This window comes from Lynx canadensis, chromosome B2 (genome assembly GCF_007474595.2).
Source record: "Lynx canadensis isolate LIC74 chromosome B2, mLynCan4.pri.v2, whole genome shotgun sequence".
Taxonomy (NCBI): Eukaryota; Metazoa; Chordata; class Mammalia; order Carnivora; family Felidae; genus Lynx; species Lynx canadensis.
Genome location: NC_044307.1, coordinates 55,206,529 through 55,225,051, shown reverse-complemented (window position 1 = coordinate 55,225,051; position 18,523 = coordinate 55,206,529). Strand labels below are relative to the sequence as shown.

General features: G+C 37.8%; 1 protein-coding gene across 1 annotated transcript in view; it reads right to left on the bottom strand.

Moving 5' to 3' along the window:
* Positions 1–18,523, bottom strand: part of PRIM2 (DNA primase subunit 2) — a 346,574-nt gene that overhangs the window by 50,387 nt on the left and 277,664 nt on the right. The window contains exon 12 of the mRNA XM_030315767.2: positions 16,376–16,458. Within this exon, the coding sequence (XP_030171627.1) occupies positions 16,376–16,458 (83 nt within the window). The remainder of the gene's footprint in view (positions 1–16,375; positions 16,459–18,523) is intronic.

Sequence of the window (18,523 nt, the reverse complement as noted above, 5' to 3'; positions counted from 1 at the left end):
CACAGTTTATGGGATTGAGCCCCTCATCAGGCTCTGTGCTGTCAGCTTGGGATTCTCCCCCACATTCTCTCTCAAAATAAACAAATAAACATAAAAAAAAAACAAAAAAACAAAACCAAAAACACCAAACTACATGCAACAACAACAGAAGCAACAAAACCATACCGGATTTTCATTAAAATCATAAAGTCTTGTCCATCAAAAGACATTATTAAAAAAGTGTTGATCAAACAACCTAAAAGATGGGAGTAAGTATTTGAACACTGTTATAGAGTGAATGTTTGTGCCCCCCTCCCAAATGCATATGTTTAAATCTTAACCTCCAATGTGATGGTATTAGGAGATGGGGCCTTTGGTAGGTGATTACTGCCCTTATAAAAGATACCCCAGAGAGCTCCTTCCCACTTCTGCTGTGTGAGGACACCATGAGAAGACGACCATCTATGAACCAGGAAAGCAGGGCCTCACCAGACACTGATTCTGTTGGCACCTTGATCTTGGAATTCCCAGGCTCCAGAACAGTGAGAAATCAATTTCTGAGGTTTATAAGCCATCTAGCCTACAGTGATTTGTTTTAACAGCAGCCCAAATGGACTAAGGCAGGAATCATATATCTGATAAGGGTCTAGAATCCAAGATATATAAAGAACTCTTAAACTCAATAATAAAAAGATAACTGAATTTTAAAATAGGCAAAAGATTTGAATAGACATTTCTCTAAAAAACATATACAAATGGCCAACAAGCACATGAAAAATACTCTAATTTATTAGTCATCGGGAAAATGTTAAATAAAAACACGATGTTTTTTTATGTGGTTAAAAAAAAAAACCACTTCTCACTTATTAGGACTGGGTTATGGACTGAACTGTGTGTCTCCTCCACAAAAGATATGCTGAAATCCCAATCCCCACCACCTCAGAATGTGACCGACAGAGAAAGGGTCTTTACAGATGTAATCAGATTAAAATGAAGTCATGAGGGTGAGTCCTAATCCATTATGACTGGTATCCCTATAAAAAGAGGAAACAAAGAACTCACAGAGGGAAGATGATGTGAAAACATATAGTAAGAACATCATGTGAAAATGCAGGCAGTGACTGGAGAGATGTGTCTTTAAGCCAGAGACTGCCAACAAACCACCAGAGACGAGCAGAGAGGCCTGGAATAGATACTCACTCCCTCAAGGCTCTCAGAAGGAACCAAACCTGCCAACGCCTTGATGTTGGCCTTCTGGCCTCTAGGACTGTGAGACAATGATTTTTTTTTTTTTTAATCCACCCAATTTACCACCCAATTTATGGTACTTTGTTAAGCAGTCCTAGAAAACTAACATAGCTATAATTATTTTTTAAAAGGGAAAGTAACTGTTGGCAAGGAAGTAGAGAAATCAGAACCTTCCTAACATTGCTGGTGGGAATGTAAAACGATCCAGTCTCCGTGGAAAACCTCTTAACAATATCTCTTCAAGTTACACAGAATTACCTTATGACCCAGCAGTTCTACTTTTAGGTTTATCTCCCAAAGAACTCAAAGTAGGTACTCAAATACTTATGAACGTATATGAACGTTCATAGCAGCTTTATTATACTATACAACCAAAAGGCAGAAACAACTTAAAGTCTATCAATGGATGAATGGATAAATATGGTATAGACAAGCACTGGAATATTATTTAGCCATAAAAGGAGGAAAGTATTGATACATGCCACAACATGAACCTCAAAAATACACTATATGAAAGAAGCCAGATACAAAAGTCACATATTATGTGATTCCATTTACATCAAAAATCCAGAATAGGCAAATCCATAGAGACCACTGGTTGCCAGGTGCTGGGGAGTGATTAATGAATAGAATGTACTTTGGGGACGATAAAATGTTTGGAATGTGACAGAGGTGGTAGTTGCACAACATTGTGAATATACTAAGTGCACTGAATTGTATACTTTAAAATTATCAATATGTTTATATTATGTGGATTTCACCTCAATAAAAAAAGTAACCAGGACTTTTGAAACGCTGTTACTTTCTACAATTTATACTTCATGAGTTATTCTTTATTCTCATCTTTGTTTCTTATTATTTGCCAGTGTTTAAATAATGCGTTAACCACATACACAAATTTAGGTACATAAAAATTCACTTCACATTAATGACCTTCCCTGAAAGAAACCAAAGAGAATCTCAACTGAATTTAAAGAAAAAAAGAAAAAAAAAAAAAAGAATAAATAAATAAATAAGAAAAGAAAAATACTATACAGAAACAGAACAATGCAGGGGCGCCTGGGTGGCGCAGTCGGTTAAGCGTCCGACTTCAGCCAGGTCACGATCTCGCGGTCCGTGAGTTCGAGCCCCGCATCGGGCTCTGGGCTGATGGCTCAGAGCCTGGAGCCTGTTTCCAATTCTGTGTCTCCCTCTCTCTCTGCCCCTCCCCCGTTCATGCTCTGTCTCTCTCTGTCCCAAAAAAATAAAAAAAAAAAAAAAAAAAAAAAAAAAAGAAACAGAACAATGCAGTGGAGGCAGGATGAGCTTCAGGGCCAGGTGAGGTATAAATCCTGCGCTTCTTGTATATTAGCTCTACGGTTTTGAGCAGCCTTTTATCTTTTCCAAACCTCAGCTTTCTTTTCTAGGAAAGGCTACTACTCTGGCAAAATCAAACAACATACAGTTTACTTGTGTAAAGCCCCTATCATAGTGTTAGACACAAAGAAGGCCAAAATATAAAAATAAAGTACTGTAGCTACAAATTGTACTGTGGCCAGTGACAAATCAGGCACAGAAGTCATTACTATATAATAAGAAAAAAACCACTAAGTAGTAAAAGAACTCCTAGATTATAACAAAAGATGTTAACTCAATTGTGGCATGTATTACAATGAACTATTACCTTTAGGTTAGCCTGTAGGCAGCAATTATTGTTTATTGATTCAGCTCTGTGAGAATTAAAGATATGTCATATGTGTTTTAGTATAGTAAAAAGACACTTTCCCCATTAAAATAGGATATAGCACACTATTATGGACACCAGTAAAAAAATATGAACATTTCAGGTGTACCTTATCACAATAGAAAAAGAATATTTTCAGGAAAATAAAAGCATTTAAGATCAAAGACTTTATTCTCAATAGTTTGAATGCATATTCTTAAAATTTCTATATTTCGAAATATTAGTGTTTCATCATGAAACTGTAGTTTCTTTTTAAGCAAAATGAAAACTAAAATGCCAAAAACTCAGTAAGTTATCTAAATTAGGCAATAACTATGGATAGATATGGTTAACTGAACAAACTAATGAAGAATTGAAAGGATTATTACCTTGTTGGAAATTTTTAAAAGAAACATTATGGAAGGAAATTGACAATAAAATGCATACCGATACTTTAAGGAGAAAAAGAGAAAGTGCCAATAGAAAAATGGCCGGCACAGCTTGTAGACTTATATATTACTTATTCACTTGATCACCTGCTATGTACTACCGAGAGATAATTTTCCAGGGGTCTCAAATTTCTGGACATTTTGCAAGCAGAAAAAACAATGGGTTTTGCTCCAGATCACTTTCCAAGGATGTGCATATAATGAACAGCTTTAGAAGATACAGTGCCTTCCACTGAATGAAAGAAGAGACATGCTACTACTGTCCACTATAAAAGATTCAGATTCCCTACACTCAGGATTTTTCTCTTCCAACATAACCCATGGTAAATGCCAGTGGTACCTGGCCTTCTTCATGTCGCTCTCTGGGAATGGTGCAAGAAAATGCTGATATACTACAACTACTGCTACAACTTTCATGCCTTCTGCCATCACCCATGAACTAAGTAACTAAGTGGGGCAAAATCTTAGACCTTTCACAATTCTTTTTTTTTCCCCCCAACGTTTATTTATTTTTGAGAGACAGAGAGACACAGAGCATGAGCCTCTGAGCTGTCAGCACAGAGCCCAACACGGGGCTTGAACCCACAAACCGTGAGATCATGACTTGAGCTGAAGTTAGACGGTTAACCGACTGAGCCACCCAGGCACCCCTAGACGTTTCACAGTTTTTAACCATGGACGAGATACTGTGGGAGGTCTGTAAGGACAGAGGGATAAATGTTAAAATCTCACACCCAAAGATGTCACAGTCATCTATTACCACTTCTTTTGTCATCTATCCATGAGGCACATTATCACTTAACTTAAACTTCATATTTAACATGAAACTTTTTTTTTAACCTTGAAGCAAGTAACACATGTGGAACTGAAGAAAAAAATTTAAGTACATAGTATGGCTAATAATTAATGTCAACAGCTTCCACATCACATTTCTTTCCTGCCTGGTCTGCCCCCAAGAGGCAATTTCTAACCATTTCCATTTGGAGCTATAGTAACATCTTTGGAGATGTTACCTACATAATTCTAAATTACATGCTGACACTTTGAGTTCTTTATTTAAAAGATGAATATTTGGCTTACTTATGCTATCTCCATCTTTTTCAATCAAAAAAATTTAATGTATAATTTTCATGCAATTAAATATACCCCTTTCAGTGCATAGTTTTGTAAAACTGGACAAACTTAGTCATGCTATCCCACTACAATCAAGACAAAACATTTCCATCACCCAAAAGTACTTCCTTATCTGTTTCTAACTAATACCTGGGCCCTGCTCCCAGCAATCTCTGTTTTCTGTACCTATAGATGTCTTTTTCAGAATATAACATAAAAGGAATCACATAGTATGGCTTCTTTCACTTAGCATGATATGTGCTATTGGGTCTACCAGTAGTTTGTTCTCTTTTTACTGCTGAGTAATATTCCATTGTATGACTATACCACAATCTGTTTATTCAGCCACACACTGAAGAACAATTGGGTTGTTACTAGTTTTGGCAAGTAGAATAAGCAACTACAAACATTTATATACAAGTTTTTGTGTGGACTTACACTTTTATCTCAAAGGTATAAATAGCAGTGGTAATAACTAGGTCATACAGTATAAGAAACTATCAAGCTGCTTTTCACAATGGCTCTACCACTGGATTTCCTCCAGCAGTGTATCAAACTTTCAGTCACTCTATATCCTCACTAGCATTTGGAATTATCAATTTTTTAAATTTACTTGACATATAGTGTTCACCGTAATTTTAAACTGCATTTCCCTAATACCCGATAGTGAGTTTTTTTTCATGTGCTCATCTTCCACGGATTTGATACAATATCTGTTCAAACTTTTTATTCATTAAAAATGATTTTCTGGGGCACCTGGGTGGCTCAGTCAGTTAGGCATCCAACTTCAGCTCAGGTCATGATCTCATGGTTCGTGGGTTCAAGCCCTGTATCGGGCTCTGTGCTGACAGCTCAGAGCCTGGAGCCTGCTTCGGATTCTGTTCTCCCTCTCTCTCTGCCCCTCCCCCACTCATGCTCTGTTTCTGTCTCTCAAAAATGAATAAATGTTAAAAAAATAAAAATAAAAATTGAGTTTCTGATCACTGAGTTTTGAGAGTTCTTTATATCCTTTTTCAAATTTTAATTTAGAGACAGAGAGCACGAGCAGGGGAGATGGGCAAGGGAAAGAGAGGGAGCTCAGTGTGGAGCCCAATGTGGGACCCAATCCCATGACCCTCAGATCATGACCCAAGTCGAAATCAAGAGTTGGATCCTCAACTGACTGAACCACCCAGGTGCCTTAAGAGTTCTTTATATCTTTATACGTTCTGGATACAAATTATTTTTTGAAATGCGTGACTTACAAATACTTTCTTCCAGTCTATGGCTTATTTTATTCTCAATGTCTTTACAGAATAAAAGTTTTAACTTTGACAAAGTATGATTTATCAATATTTTCCTTTCATTGAACATACCAAACCCAAGGTCGAGAGTTTACATTTTACATTTAGGACTATAATCCACTTCAATTTAATTTTTATATAAGATTTGAGGTATGTGTCCAGGTTCTTTCTATTTTTTGCATATGGACATTCAATTGTTCTACAACAACTTATTGAAAAGACTATCCTTTTCCTATTGAATTGGTTGCCCATTGGCTCAGTGTGTCAAGCTGCTGACTCTTGATTTCGGCTCAGGTCATGATCTCACAGTTCATGGGTTTGAGTTCCACATCAGGCTCTGCACTGACACTATGGAGTCTGCTTCAGATTCTCTCTCTCCCTCTTTCTGTTCCTCCCCCACTCACTCTCTTTCTCAAAATAAATAAAACTGAACTTAAAAAAAATCTGGTTGCCATTTACAGGGCACCTGGGTGGCTCAGCCTGTTAAGCTTCCGACCTTGGCTCAGGTCATTATCTCAGTGTTCAAGAGTTTGAGTGCTGTATCAGGCTCCACGCTCAAAGTGCAGAGCCTGCTTGGAATTCTCTCTCTCCCAGTTGCATGTACGCTCTCTCTCTCTCTCTCTCAAATAATAAACAAACTTTAAAAAAATCAGTTGCCCATTTTTAAATATGTGGGTCTATTTCTGGACTTTTAATTTTTCCCAGTTTATCTCTATGTTTATCATTTCTCTAATATCACATTGTTTTGATTATAGCAGTTTTCAAATAAATCTTGAAATCATGTAGTAGGGGGACAGTTGAGAGATAAATGCAGGCTGCCCATTCTCTTTGGCTTTATTCTGTTGTTCAACTGCTGTTTTCTGAAGCTTGAGTATCAAGCTCATTCAAAAAGGGAGAAATGTGATCCTATGAATGTACTTTTTTTAAAAAGTAGGTGATGCCCCAGCAATAAATAGCACTACTAGGAATTTACCCAAAGGAGACAGAAGTGCTGATTCATAGAGGCACACATACCCCAATGTTTACAGCAGCACTATCAACAACAACCAAATTATGCAAATAGTCCAAATGTCCATGAACTGATGAATAAATAAAGAAGATGTGGTTTATATATACAATGGAATACTACTTGGCAATGAGAAAGAATGAAATCTTGCCATTTGCAACAATGTGGATGGAACTGGAGAGTATTATGTTAAATGAAATAAGTCAGGCAGAGAAAGACAGATATCATATGTTTTCACTCATATGTGGAATTTGAGAAACTTAAGGACTATGGGGGAAGGAAAGGGGAAAAAATACTTTCAGACAGAGAGGGAGGCAAACCATAAGAGACTCTTAAAACCAGAGAACAAACTGAGGGTTGATGAGGGGGGTAGGGGAGAGGGGGAAATGCATGATGGGCATTGAGGAAGGCACTTGTTGGGATGAGCACTGGGTGTCATATGTAAGTGATGAACCATGGGAATCTACTCCCAAAGCTAAGAGCACACTGTATACATTGTATGGTAGCTAACTTGACAATAAATTGCATTTAAAAAAAAAAAAAAGTAGGTGATGCCATGTAAGTCACAATGATCTCTTTTCTGATCATCAAGATTCTGATTATTAGCATCTAGGTATTTTTTATAGTGGAAGGTATCTTTCTTTTTTTTTTTTTTTTTTTTTAATTTTTTTTTTTCAACATTTATTTATTTTTGGGACAGAGAGAGACAGAGCATGAACAGGGGAGGGGCAGAGAGAGAGGGAGACACAGAATCGGAAACAGGCTCCAGGCTCTGAGCCATCAACCCAGAGCCCGACGCGGGGCTCGAACTCACAGACCGCGAGATCGTGACCTGGCTGAAGTCGGACGCTTAACCGACTGCGCCACCCAGGCGCCCCAGGAAGGTATCTTTCTCAAGTAGTTCTCTGAAATAAAAGTAGCTACATTGAGTTTTACCTTACATGCATTTTAATGTTTATCTTTACTTTTTTTCCAATATTTTAAAGTGCACTTGGAGTTTTTGAGATCTAATTTGCACTCATGCCAACCTGCAACTGAGCATTCATCAAAATGTTTTACATGGATTTTTCATTCATCAACTTTTTGCCCTTTAGAACAGTCTCCCAGCTGCTTCATTCTACTGAGATCCACTCAAAAAAGACATCAATTGAAAGCAAAATATTATTTACAGCTTGCCCACATGCACTATACATCTGTGTTCATCTCAGATAAAAGGTTACCATGCAAGTCCAAAGGCTGATGTGGAAATTACTAGTCAGCTTCAACTCAGTAAAGGATCTGCTTAGAGAATGAGGGTAAATGGAGGAATGCAATGGAGTCAAAAGCAAAACATGTACATAGTGTAGGAGTGCAGACCATAGTGACTCCATCTTTGGCCCACCACCTTGTCCATGTCCACATGATGACCTCGTAAGTGCTACATGTTCCAGGCCCCTTGGAGGTTAAAGTATTCCCTGACCAGAACACAGGAAGGATTGTTCTGGTCTTTCCTAAATCTGATTAGGTAACAATTAGAAATAACATAGTTTCTCCCCCTTCCTGACTCACAGATGGCCACACGAGTTCTGTTAAATGTTAGCTATCAATTAGGCAAGTGTTCGTAGATCCTCTGACAGCACGACAGAGCCCTCCAGGGTCCCCTTACTCTATAAAATCATGGACTGAAGTCTGGACTCTAAGGAAAATAGCTGTTCAGCTATCCAGGTCACTGCCTGTTCAATCCTGTCAGTAAGTTACCCTGAATAAAACGCTGTGTAGACTGAATGGAGTTGCCTCTTTAGTTTCTCGGTCTCAAACTGCCTTCTCAGTTTGGGGGATATTTTACTGTCCTTCCTCCTCCTTCCAACACATAGTTATTACTATTAAATAAAAATAGTGATATTCTCAATAGACACAGTAATTACCTGTATTTTTAAAAAAGTGATTCTTTATGATGGCTAAAAAAGCCTTTAGTTAATTCTTTTTCTAGATTCCCTATCAAATTTACTGTCAACAGTTCCCAACCTTTCCTACATCCAGAACACCATTCTTAACCTCTACTCTAAGCTAATAACCAGACCTTTTCCTTTGCAAGTTAGAGTTAAGGCCTCTTAATCTACTCCACCAATTTCCCTTTGTTCTACACCTCTACATTTTTCTCTATATTCCCAAATGGGCAGAAAGATATGCCTTTTTCTGTCACTATCCTTTTGTGCAAGTATACAGACTCCTTTCTTTAATAAGATTTTCACTTGTGTCATTGAATTCCCATGTGGCTCTTTCTGCACCCCTCCAAGCACAACCTAGCATCCAACTCATACAAAAGCTACGCCCACTTACTTCTCCAACATTTTTTTTAAAGCAGCTACCAAGTGCAAACTCACTGAATTACTATGAGAGACAAAGTTAAAAAAAAATCTAATCCTCGTTTCAGGAAACTTACAAGTTAGAGGGGAAGATGAACGGTTAAATAATTATAATCTTGTGTAATAAGTTTAAGAGCAAAGGCATGTACAATATAGTCACAAAGGAAAGAAAAGTTAATTTTGCTTAATTCAAGAGGGATTATCTTTTTAAAAGTATTTTTATCAAGATTACCCTCAAGATACAAACAGGTTCAGATCTCCTCTAAACCATCACAAGATGTTTAAACTAATATCACCCTGTCATCCCTTTCGCCAGCACATTTCTTGAAAAGGCTACTTATATCACTATCTACAAATCCAATGTGCTGTCTTTCATTCACTTATCTTCTAAGCAAATGTGTTCTGGCTTTTGATTTCTATCACTACAATGATACCTTTCACCAAATCGAAATTGGGTAACTCACTCAACACACCCAGTCACCACCTTTTCTCAGTCCCCCTCTCTCTGCTATGAAGGACACCTGTGGACCCTCTCCTCAAAATTCTCTGTGACTTGTATGATACTTCGTTTCCCTAATGTATTCCCCCTCCTCTCCCTTTTTTGTTCAGTCTTTCCGATTCTGCTTCCCTCTGCTGGCAAAAGGGAAGTGTTAGCCAAGCCTCCATTGTAAGACATGGTTTTTGACTCTCTACCCCCTCTCTCCATTACTTAGTTCTCCCTTTCTCTTCCAACCCACCCCCCCCCCCCAACCACACACACACAACACACAAAACACATGATAATCACCCTCAAGTAAACTGGCGCTGAGAGGGGAAAAAACAAAACAAATCAAAACCCATGGATTCAGAAGGCCTGGCTTTAATTCTGGTTCTATCACTGACCTATTAGCTGCATACCCATGGCATGTCACATCCTATGTGGCTCTATAAAAGTGAATAGCTTCCTATTGTCTCCTCAAACCCTACAGTTCTACATTTCTAACTGGGAAGAACCTCAAATTTCCACTTTTAACTTCTCTAATGAAGCACAAATCTATATTCTGTCTGCCATTTAAATATCCCACCTCTAAACCTAATCTCACAAACCAATTTACTTCTCTCGTCTATTAATGTTTATGTACTAGCACTTCCATTATCTTAAGCTTCAAATGCTAATAATCTATATACTTACTGCTTTTTATTCTTGCATTCTTTTTTAAAAATTTTTTTAACGTTTATTTATTTTTGAGAGAGAGACAGAGCATGAGTGGGGGAGGGGCAAAGAGAAGGAGACACAGAATCTGAAGCAGGATCCAGGCTCTGAGCTGTCAGCACAGAGCCCGAAGTGGGGCTTGAACCCACATACCGTGAGATCATGACCTGAGCTGAAGTCAGACTCTTAACCAAATGAGCCACCCAAGCGCCCCTGCATTCTCTTCTTTTAATTCCCACTCCCCATCCTCCACTCCTGACCCAGGCATAATTCAAAGAGTAGATCTTCCAGAGGTTGGAAGGTGGCAGCAGAGTAGGAGGACCCTAGGCTCACCTTGTCCCATGACTATAACTAGATAACTATCAAATCATCTTAAATACCCCAGAATTGACCTGAAGATGGAAAGAACAAACTCTACAACTAAACGTAGAGAAACAGTGGCCACTTCAGTGGAGCGGGAGCTGCAGTTGCCGTAGAAGGGCAAGAGACAGACTACCTCACAGGGCAGCTCAGGGGAAAAGGAATCACCAAAGCAATTGGCTTGGAAAGTGAGAGGGAATGAATTTTATAAATTCTTGCAACCAGTAGGGCTTAAAGCCTAGAGTTTTAAAGGTCAGCAGGCTTGGCTCTGGGAGAACTTGGAGGGCACTGGCACTGCTCTTGGAAAAAAGGCAGGGAAAACAGCCTAGGAACATACAGCCTGGAAACAATGATCTGAAGGGTGCCTAAGCACATAGTGGGGAGGTTATTTACTTATTTCAGAGCATAGCCCAGAGAGACAGTGTTCACAGAGAGATCCCTCTGGGAACAAAAGAAAATACGGGTGCCATTTCCCTCCCCTGTCCCTCAGCATAAGCACAGAGCCACCTACGGGAAGCAGTGCAGCACCAACATTTGCTACCTAACTTGCTTATATCAAGCCCTGCCCCCCCCCCCCACACACACAATGGTGGAATCACCCTTCCCACTCACCTTGCCTCAGTCTCAGAGCTCAGATCCCCTTTCCCAGAAGACTAGCCCAAACACCTGCTCACACCACGTCTCCTCACTTGGGAGTTTTGCAGAGCCTTGGTTCTGGTGACATTGGAAGTAGGTCTCATTTCATACACAGACCACAACACATCTAGCTAAAATATGTCACCTTCAGGAAAGGGACGAAATTCTACTCACAAAAGGCAAAGAGAGCCTTTGCAGATGACTTGCCAGAAAGATTAGGCCAGGACAAAACAGCAGATTGCATGCAGTACACACTGGAGACACTCCCAGAAGCGTCAGGCTGGGGGGAACAGGGATCACTACAAGGCAAGGAAGTACAGGACCACTTTTTCATAAGGGCATTACCCCCAAGAACAGGAGACATAGCTGACTTTCCAAACACAGAGAAAGAGGTACAGAGACTTAGTCAAAATGAGGAGACAAAGAAATGTATCCCAAATGAAGTAAAAGGACAAAGCCACACCCAAATACCTAAGTGAAACAGATATAAGTAACATAACTCATAGAGAATTTAAAATAATGGTAATAAGGATACTCAGTGGAAGACATGAATGAGACCCTTCACACAAAGATAAGAAATAACATAGCAGAGAAAAAGGGTATGATACACAAAATGAGAAACATGCTTAATGAACAGCAGGCTAGAAGCAGAGAAATGAATTAATGACCTAGAAGACAGTGATGGAAAGTAATCAAAATGAATGAGAGGAAAAAAAAGAATTCTGCAAAACAAGAATAGACGTAGGGAAGTCGGTGACTCCATCAAACATAGTAACATTTGTATTATAGGAGTCCCAGAAGAAGAAAGAGAAAGGGGGCAGAAACTTTATTTCAAGAGATAATAGCTGAAAACTTTCCTAAAGTGGGGAAGGAAACAGATATCCAGATCTAAGAGTCAAAGAGTACTCTCATCAAAATCAACAAAAGCAGACTGACGCCAAGATATATTGTAATGAAATAGCAAAATGTACTGATAAAGAAAAAAAAATTAAAAGCAGTAAGACAAAAGAAGATAATAACTTCCAAGGGAAAATCCATAAGGCTAAGCAGATTATTTTTAACAGAACCTTTCCAAGCCAGAGGGGAGTGGCATGATATATTCAAAGTGATGAATGGGAAAAACCGCAGCCAAAATACTCTATCCAGCAAAGCTATCATTCAGAATAGAAAGAGAGATAAAGAGTTTCCCCGACAAATAAAACCTAAAGTAGTTCATGGCCGCTAAACCAGTCCTTCAAGAAATATTAAGGGGACATTTTGGAAAGGAGAGACCAGAAGTGACAATATAAAGGTAGGAAACCCAAAAGCAGTACAAATGAGTATTTCTATAAAAAATCAGTCAAGGAACTCGCAAAATAATAGAATATAAAATATAACAACAGTGGGGAGGAGAAGAGTAAAGAGTAAAACTTTCACTATTGGCAGATTACATGATACTGAATATAGAAATTTTGAGACTCCACCAAAAAACCCCTAGAATTGATAAAAGAATTAAGTAAAATCACAGGATAAAAAAAAAAATCAATGTACAGAAATCTACTGCATTTCTACACACCAATAACGAAGCAGCAGAAACAGAAATTAAGAAAACAATTATCTTTTACAATTGTACCAAAAGTAATGAGATATTTGGGAATAAACCGAACCAAAGAAGTGAAAGATCTGTACTCTGAAAGCTCTAAGACACTGATGAAAGAAAGTGAAAATGACACAAAAACATGGAAAGACAAGCCATGCTCATGGACTGGAATAGCAAATACTGTTAAAATATCTTTACTGCAATCTACACATTTAATACAATCCCTATCTAAACACCATCAGCATTTCTCATAGAACTAGAACAATCCTAAAATTTGTATGGAACCACGAAAGTCCCTGAACAGCCAAAGCAATCTTGAAAAAGCAAAGCAAAGCTGACAGCATTACAATTTCACACTTCAAGTTATATTACAGAGCTGTAATAATCAAAACAGTATGGTACTCACATTAAAATAGACACATAGATCAATGGAACAGAATAGGAAGCCCAGAAAAAAAAAAAAAAAACCTACAATTACATGGTCAGTTAATTTTTGATAAAGCAGGAAAGAATATCCAAAGGGAAAAAGAAAATCTCTTCAACAAATGGTGCTGGGGAAAATCGGACAGCAACATGCAAACAATGAAACTAGACCATTTCCTTACACCAAACACACACAAAAAATCAAAGTGGAGTAAAAACCTAAATGTAAGACCTGAAACCATAAAAATCCTAGAAGAGAACATAGGCAATAACCTCTTTGACATCAGTTGTAGCAACTTCTTTCTAGATGTCTCCTGAGGCAAGGGGAACAAAAGTAAAAATAACTACTAGGACCAAATCAAAACGAAAAGTTTCTCAATTAAGCATCCGACTCTTGATTTTGGTTCAAGTCATGATCTCAGGGTTGTGAGACCAAGCCCTACATCAGGCTCAGAGCTGGGCATGAAGCCTGTTTAGGATTCTCTTTCCCCCTCTCTCTGCCCTTCCCCCACTTGCATGCACACTCACACGTGCACTCTCTCAAAATAAATAATAACAAAATGAAAAGTTTCTATATGATGAAGGAAATAATAAAATTAAAAGGCAAACTATGGAATGGGAATAGATATTTGCAATAACATATCCAATAAAGGGTTAGTATCTAAAATATATGAAGAACTTATAAAACTCAACACCCAAAGAACATATAATCCAATTAAAAATGGGCAGGGGTGCCTGGGTGACTCGGTTAAGCGTCTGACTTTGGCCTAGGTCATGATCTCACCATTCCTGAGTTTGAGCCCTGTGTTGGGCTCTGTGTGGACAGCTCAGAGCCTGTTTCAGATTCTGTGTCTCCCTCTCTCTCTGCCCCTCCCCTGCTCATGCCCTGTCTCTCTCAAAAATAAATTAAACAATGGAAAAAAAAAAAAAAGGGGCAGAAGACTTGAAGAGACACAGCTCCAAAAAAGACATACAGATGGCCAACAGACACATGAAAAGATGTTTACCTCATCACTTACCATCACGGAAATGCAAATCAAAACTACAATATCACCTCACACCCATCAGAATGGCAAAAATCAACAACAAAAGAAACAACGTGTTGGTAAGGATATGGAGAAAAAGAACTCTTGTGCACTGCTGTTGGGAATGCAAGCTGGTGCAGCCTCTGTGGAAAATAGTATGGAGGTTCCTCAAAATGTTAAAAAAAAAGATCTACCTTATGATCCAGCAATCACACTACCGGGTATTTACCCAAAGAATACAAACTATGAAGTCAAAAGCATAATTGGACCCCCATGTTTATAGGAGCATTATTTACAAGAGCCAAGATATGGAAGCAGCCAAAGTGTCCATCAACGGATGGATGAATGGATAAAGAAGATGTGGTATATACACATATACAATGGAATATTACTCAACCATAAAAGAAAATGAAATCTTGCCATTTGCAACAACATGGATGGAACTAGAGAGTATAATGCTACATGAAATAAGCCAGTCAGAGAAAGACAAATCCCATATGATTTCACTCATATGTGGAATTTAAGAAACAAAACAAATGAACAGAGAAAAAAGAGAGACAAAGCAAGTTACAAAGAAAAAATTCATGGTTACCAGAGGGGAGGGGTGGATGAATGGTTTATTAAATAAGTGATGAGGATTAAGGGGTGTACTTGTTCTGATGAGCACAGGGTGATGTACGGAAGTGCTGAATCACTATATTGTACACCTGAAGCTAGTACTACACTCTATGTTAACTAACTGGAATTAAAATAAAAACTGGAAAAAATAAAACAAAACAAAAAAACAATGGAGTATCTCTTCCAGATAGTGTTCCTTGGCCTCCCCTATTTGGTTATATATAGGCCACCCTCTTCAGAAGATCTAAGACATTCTATGTGTACATCTCTCATAACACTTGGCATGTTTTCTTTCAGACTCTGGTTCTGTAGGAGCAGGATTTATACGATTCTTTGCATTTCAAAACAGCACTTTGACCACTGCCTTAGCCAGAGAACCACAAAACTCTCAAGATCTGAAATAAGTTAAATTCAAAGTTTGGACATAGTAAAAAAGTAGACTTTTGTACAGTAATTACTTTAAGAAAAAATAATTAAGGACATATAATGATTTGAATGTCATAGCTCTAAAACATGTATTGTTCTTCTTAAACTAAGGAAGCAGATACTCCTCTTGAACTTCAAATCCCAAGTCAATTCAAAAGCACACAGAGACAGCAGCCTTTGCAATGTCACAATATTTTTTAAAGCACATTTACTAAATTACTCTTAAATATTTGGTTTTACATTTGAACATTTCTTTTTTTATCTCAATTATTTACCAAAGTATTTTTGACAGATTATTCAACCCTATGAACTACCATTAGAAGTGTAAATTTTTTTTTTTAATGTTTACTTAATTTTGAGAGAGAGACAGAGAACATGAGCAGGGAAGGGGCAGGGAGAGAGAAGGGAACAGAGGATCCGAAGCAGGCTCTGTGCTGAAAGCAGAGAGCCCGAAGTGGGGCTCGAACTCACGAACCAGGAGATCATGACCTGAGCTGAAGTCAAGCTTAACTGACTTAGTCACCCAGATGCCCTTAGAAGTATAGCTTTAACATGGTAAGAGTTGATGCCAATCAGAACATTAGCCACTATATTATATCTGCTTTAACCTATAAGCAGCACAGAAAATTTCCCAAAATAAAATATGATGCCATTACTTTTCAGCTTCGTTAATAACCTTCAATGTATTCCTCTAAAAATTTATTTTTTTAAAAACTCCTAATTGAGATAATAAAACAAATTGAGAGAAAAAGGTTTCCAGCTTCCTTTCTTACCAAGAAAAATAAGACTGCAGCCTGGCAGATAGGAGAACTAGAATTTCCAAGGAATCTAAGCCAGGCAAGTCAAAGCTTTAGCTTACTTCATGCAGAAGACAGGATGTGTGGTGTGAGCCCTGACAAGCAGTACAAAGCGCCACTGCAAGAACAGTAAGTGAAACTCAGCGACTGTTTGACTCCTCATTACTGAGGATGTGCGGCAGCGTCTGACCTACCTGGCTTATCCCGTCGGGAGAGATCTTGTATGACTGCAACTTCTGCTTCAGCAGCTCTGGATCACTGTGACGGAATGGGCACCCTGACAACGAAAAACAAGCCAGCACACCAACAAGGTTATTTACCCGGGACTTAGTACAATACCACACTCGAGAGACTGTCTAAGCTCCCCTTAATTGTCTAACAGCTTATTAATAAAAAAGTTAATTGCCCATGGGTGCAACTGCTTTCCTCTCTTTATCTAAATGACGATTTAGTTGTACGGTTATCAGGACACTACAGGCTCAAGAGTTACATAAAACATTACAGCATTCTCAGGCAAAGTTGCCCATTCGCTAGGAAGAGGAAACAGTTTTAATTATGCTACTTGCTAACAAGTAGAGATAACCACAAGGTAGCTATAAAACAGTTTATCTAGAAACTTTATACAATCTCACATTTTATTATTTTTAAAAATTACATTAAAAGACTATGAGAAGATAATGTAAACAAAAAGAAAAATGTACAAACTGCAAAAAATATAAAAATCTCACATCATTTTCAGATGTAAATTTTATGTCTATTTCCCACAAAGTAAAATCCATACAAATTTAATAGGAACCACAGATGGGAATGAGATGGACAAATGAGAAAGTGTTTCACCGAAAAATAACTTTTGTAGATACATGTCATCTCTGTATTATTTCATGAGTAACGCAATAATAATGATGAACTACTAAAATATTTGCATAAATAAGAACACAGAAGAAATGAAATGTAAAAACTGTATTATAAGGACAAAATCTAGAAAATTTCATATATTTTAATAAGAAACAGCGATATAAATGAAAATACTTATTTTAAAATTTAATTTTGGAAGGCAGATTACTTTTTTTTTTAAGTATACAGATGATGGATCTATAAGTTAATTAGAAACAATTATGCATTTTTAATGAAAGCAATGGGAAATGGGTTATAGCAAAAACAGGAAAGGGCCTAGATGCCAAACAAACACGTTTACCAAAAATCTTAACTATAAAAAACATCCACTAACCCTATGGACTCCTACAAATAATGAAAATTCACAAAATTCATAGTTTATACTTCATTCAGATTAAAACTATAAACCAGTAGTACAAGGAAACATAATGAGCAGCTGTGTAACATGTGGCTAAGAGTCTGGAGCTGTAACACCTAGGTCTGAATCTCAGTTTCCCGCCTAGCAGGTGGGAGACCACGGGCAAATTCTTATCTTGTCGCTGACTGAGCTTCACTTTCTGTCCAGTGAAGGAAATAATCACTCACAGAACTCTTGTGAAAACACAATATAAACCTTTTATATGCTCCTGGCATATAGTAAACACTCAACATGTATACGCTGTTGTTATTATTCTCAAAAATAAAAATAAATAAAAATCTGATAATGAAATTGCAAAAGATACCAATAAGAAAGAAAAGAGGCTGCACAAGGAATTCTTGGGTAAGCCCAGAATTAGTAAAGGGCACAAAAAAAGGAGATTAATTGAATTATCCAAATTACATTTGAAATAATGACTGTATCTGTATGGAAAAAGTTATAAAGGGCAAAGCCAAGAAGAAAATGAAGATTGCCAAGGTACTAAAGGTCACAAAAAAGTGTTATTAAGCTATGCTGACAATAAGCAAAAAAACAGAAAAAAACGATTACTACTTAGAGAAGCTGGTGTTATTTTAACAGATAACAGACAGAAAATAAAGCTCAGTAACTCCTGTTTATTTTTTTTCCTTCTTCCACGTCAAAGAAAATTATCTTCAAAACTGGACAGGGTTGAACCAGGTAACCAAAAATGAAGTGAATGCACACCCAGTTAAGTATCTGACAAAGCTTTCCAACATCCATTTGCAGAAGAGACGGATAAACTTAGTTTGGAATGTAGTTATGTACAGATTCATAACAGTGCTGGTTAACGAAATGATACCAACACAGGGGACTAAACAGTTTTATGAACAACGTAAAACTAAAAGGACAGGGATATCTCATTTCTAGTCTGGCCTGTGAAGAGCTTATACACTGCTCCATCCTAACCAGGAAAAAGTTGAACTGAAAAATCAACAACTCTGCTTAGACTCATCAAAGAAATCAGATCACAGGGCACACCACTGTCCCCTAAAATTGGAGAGAGTGGCAG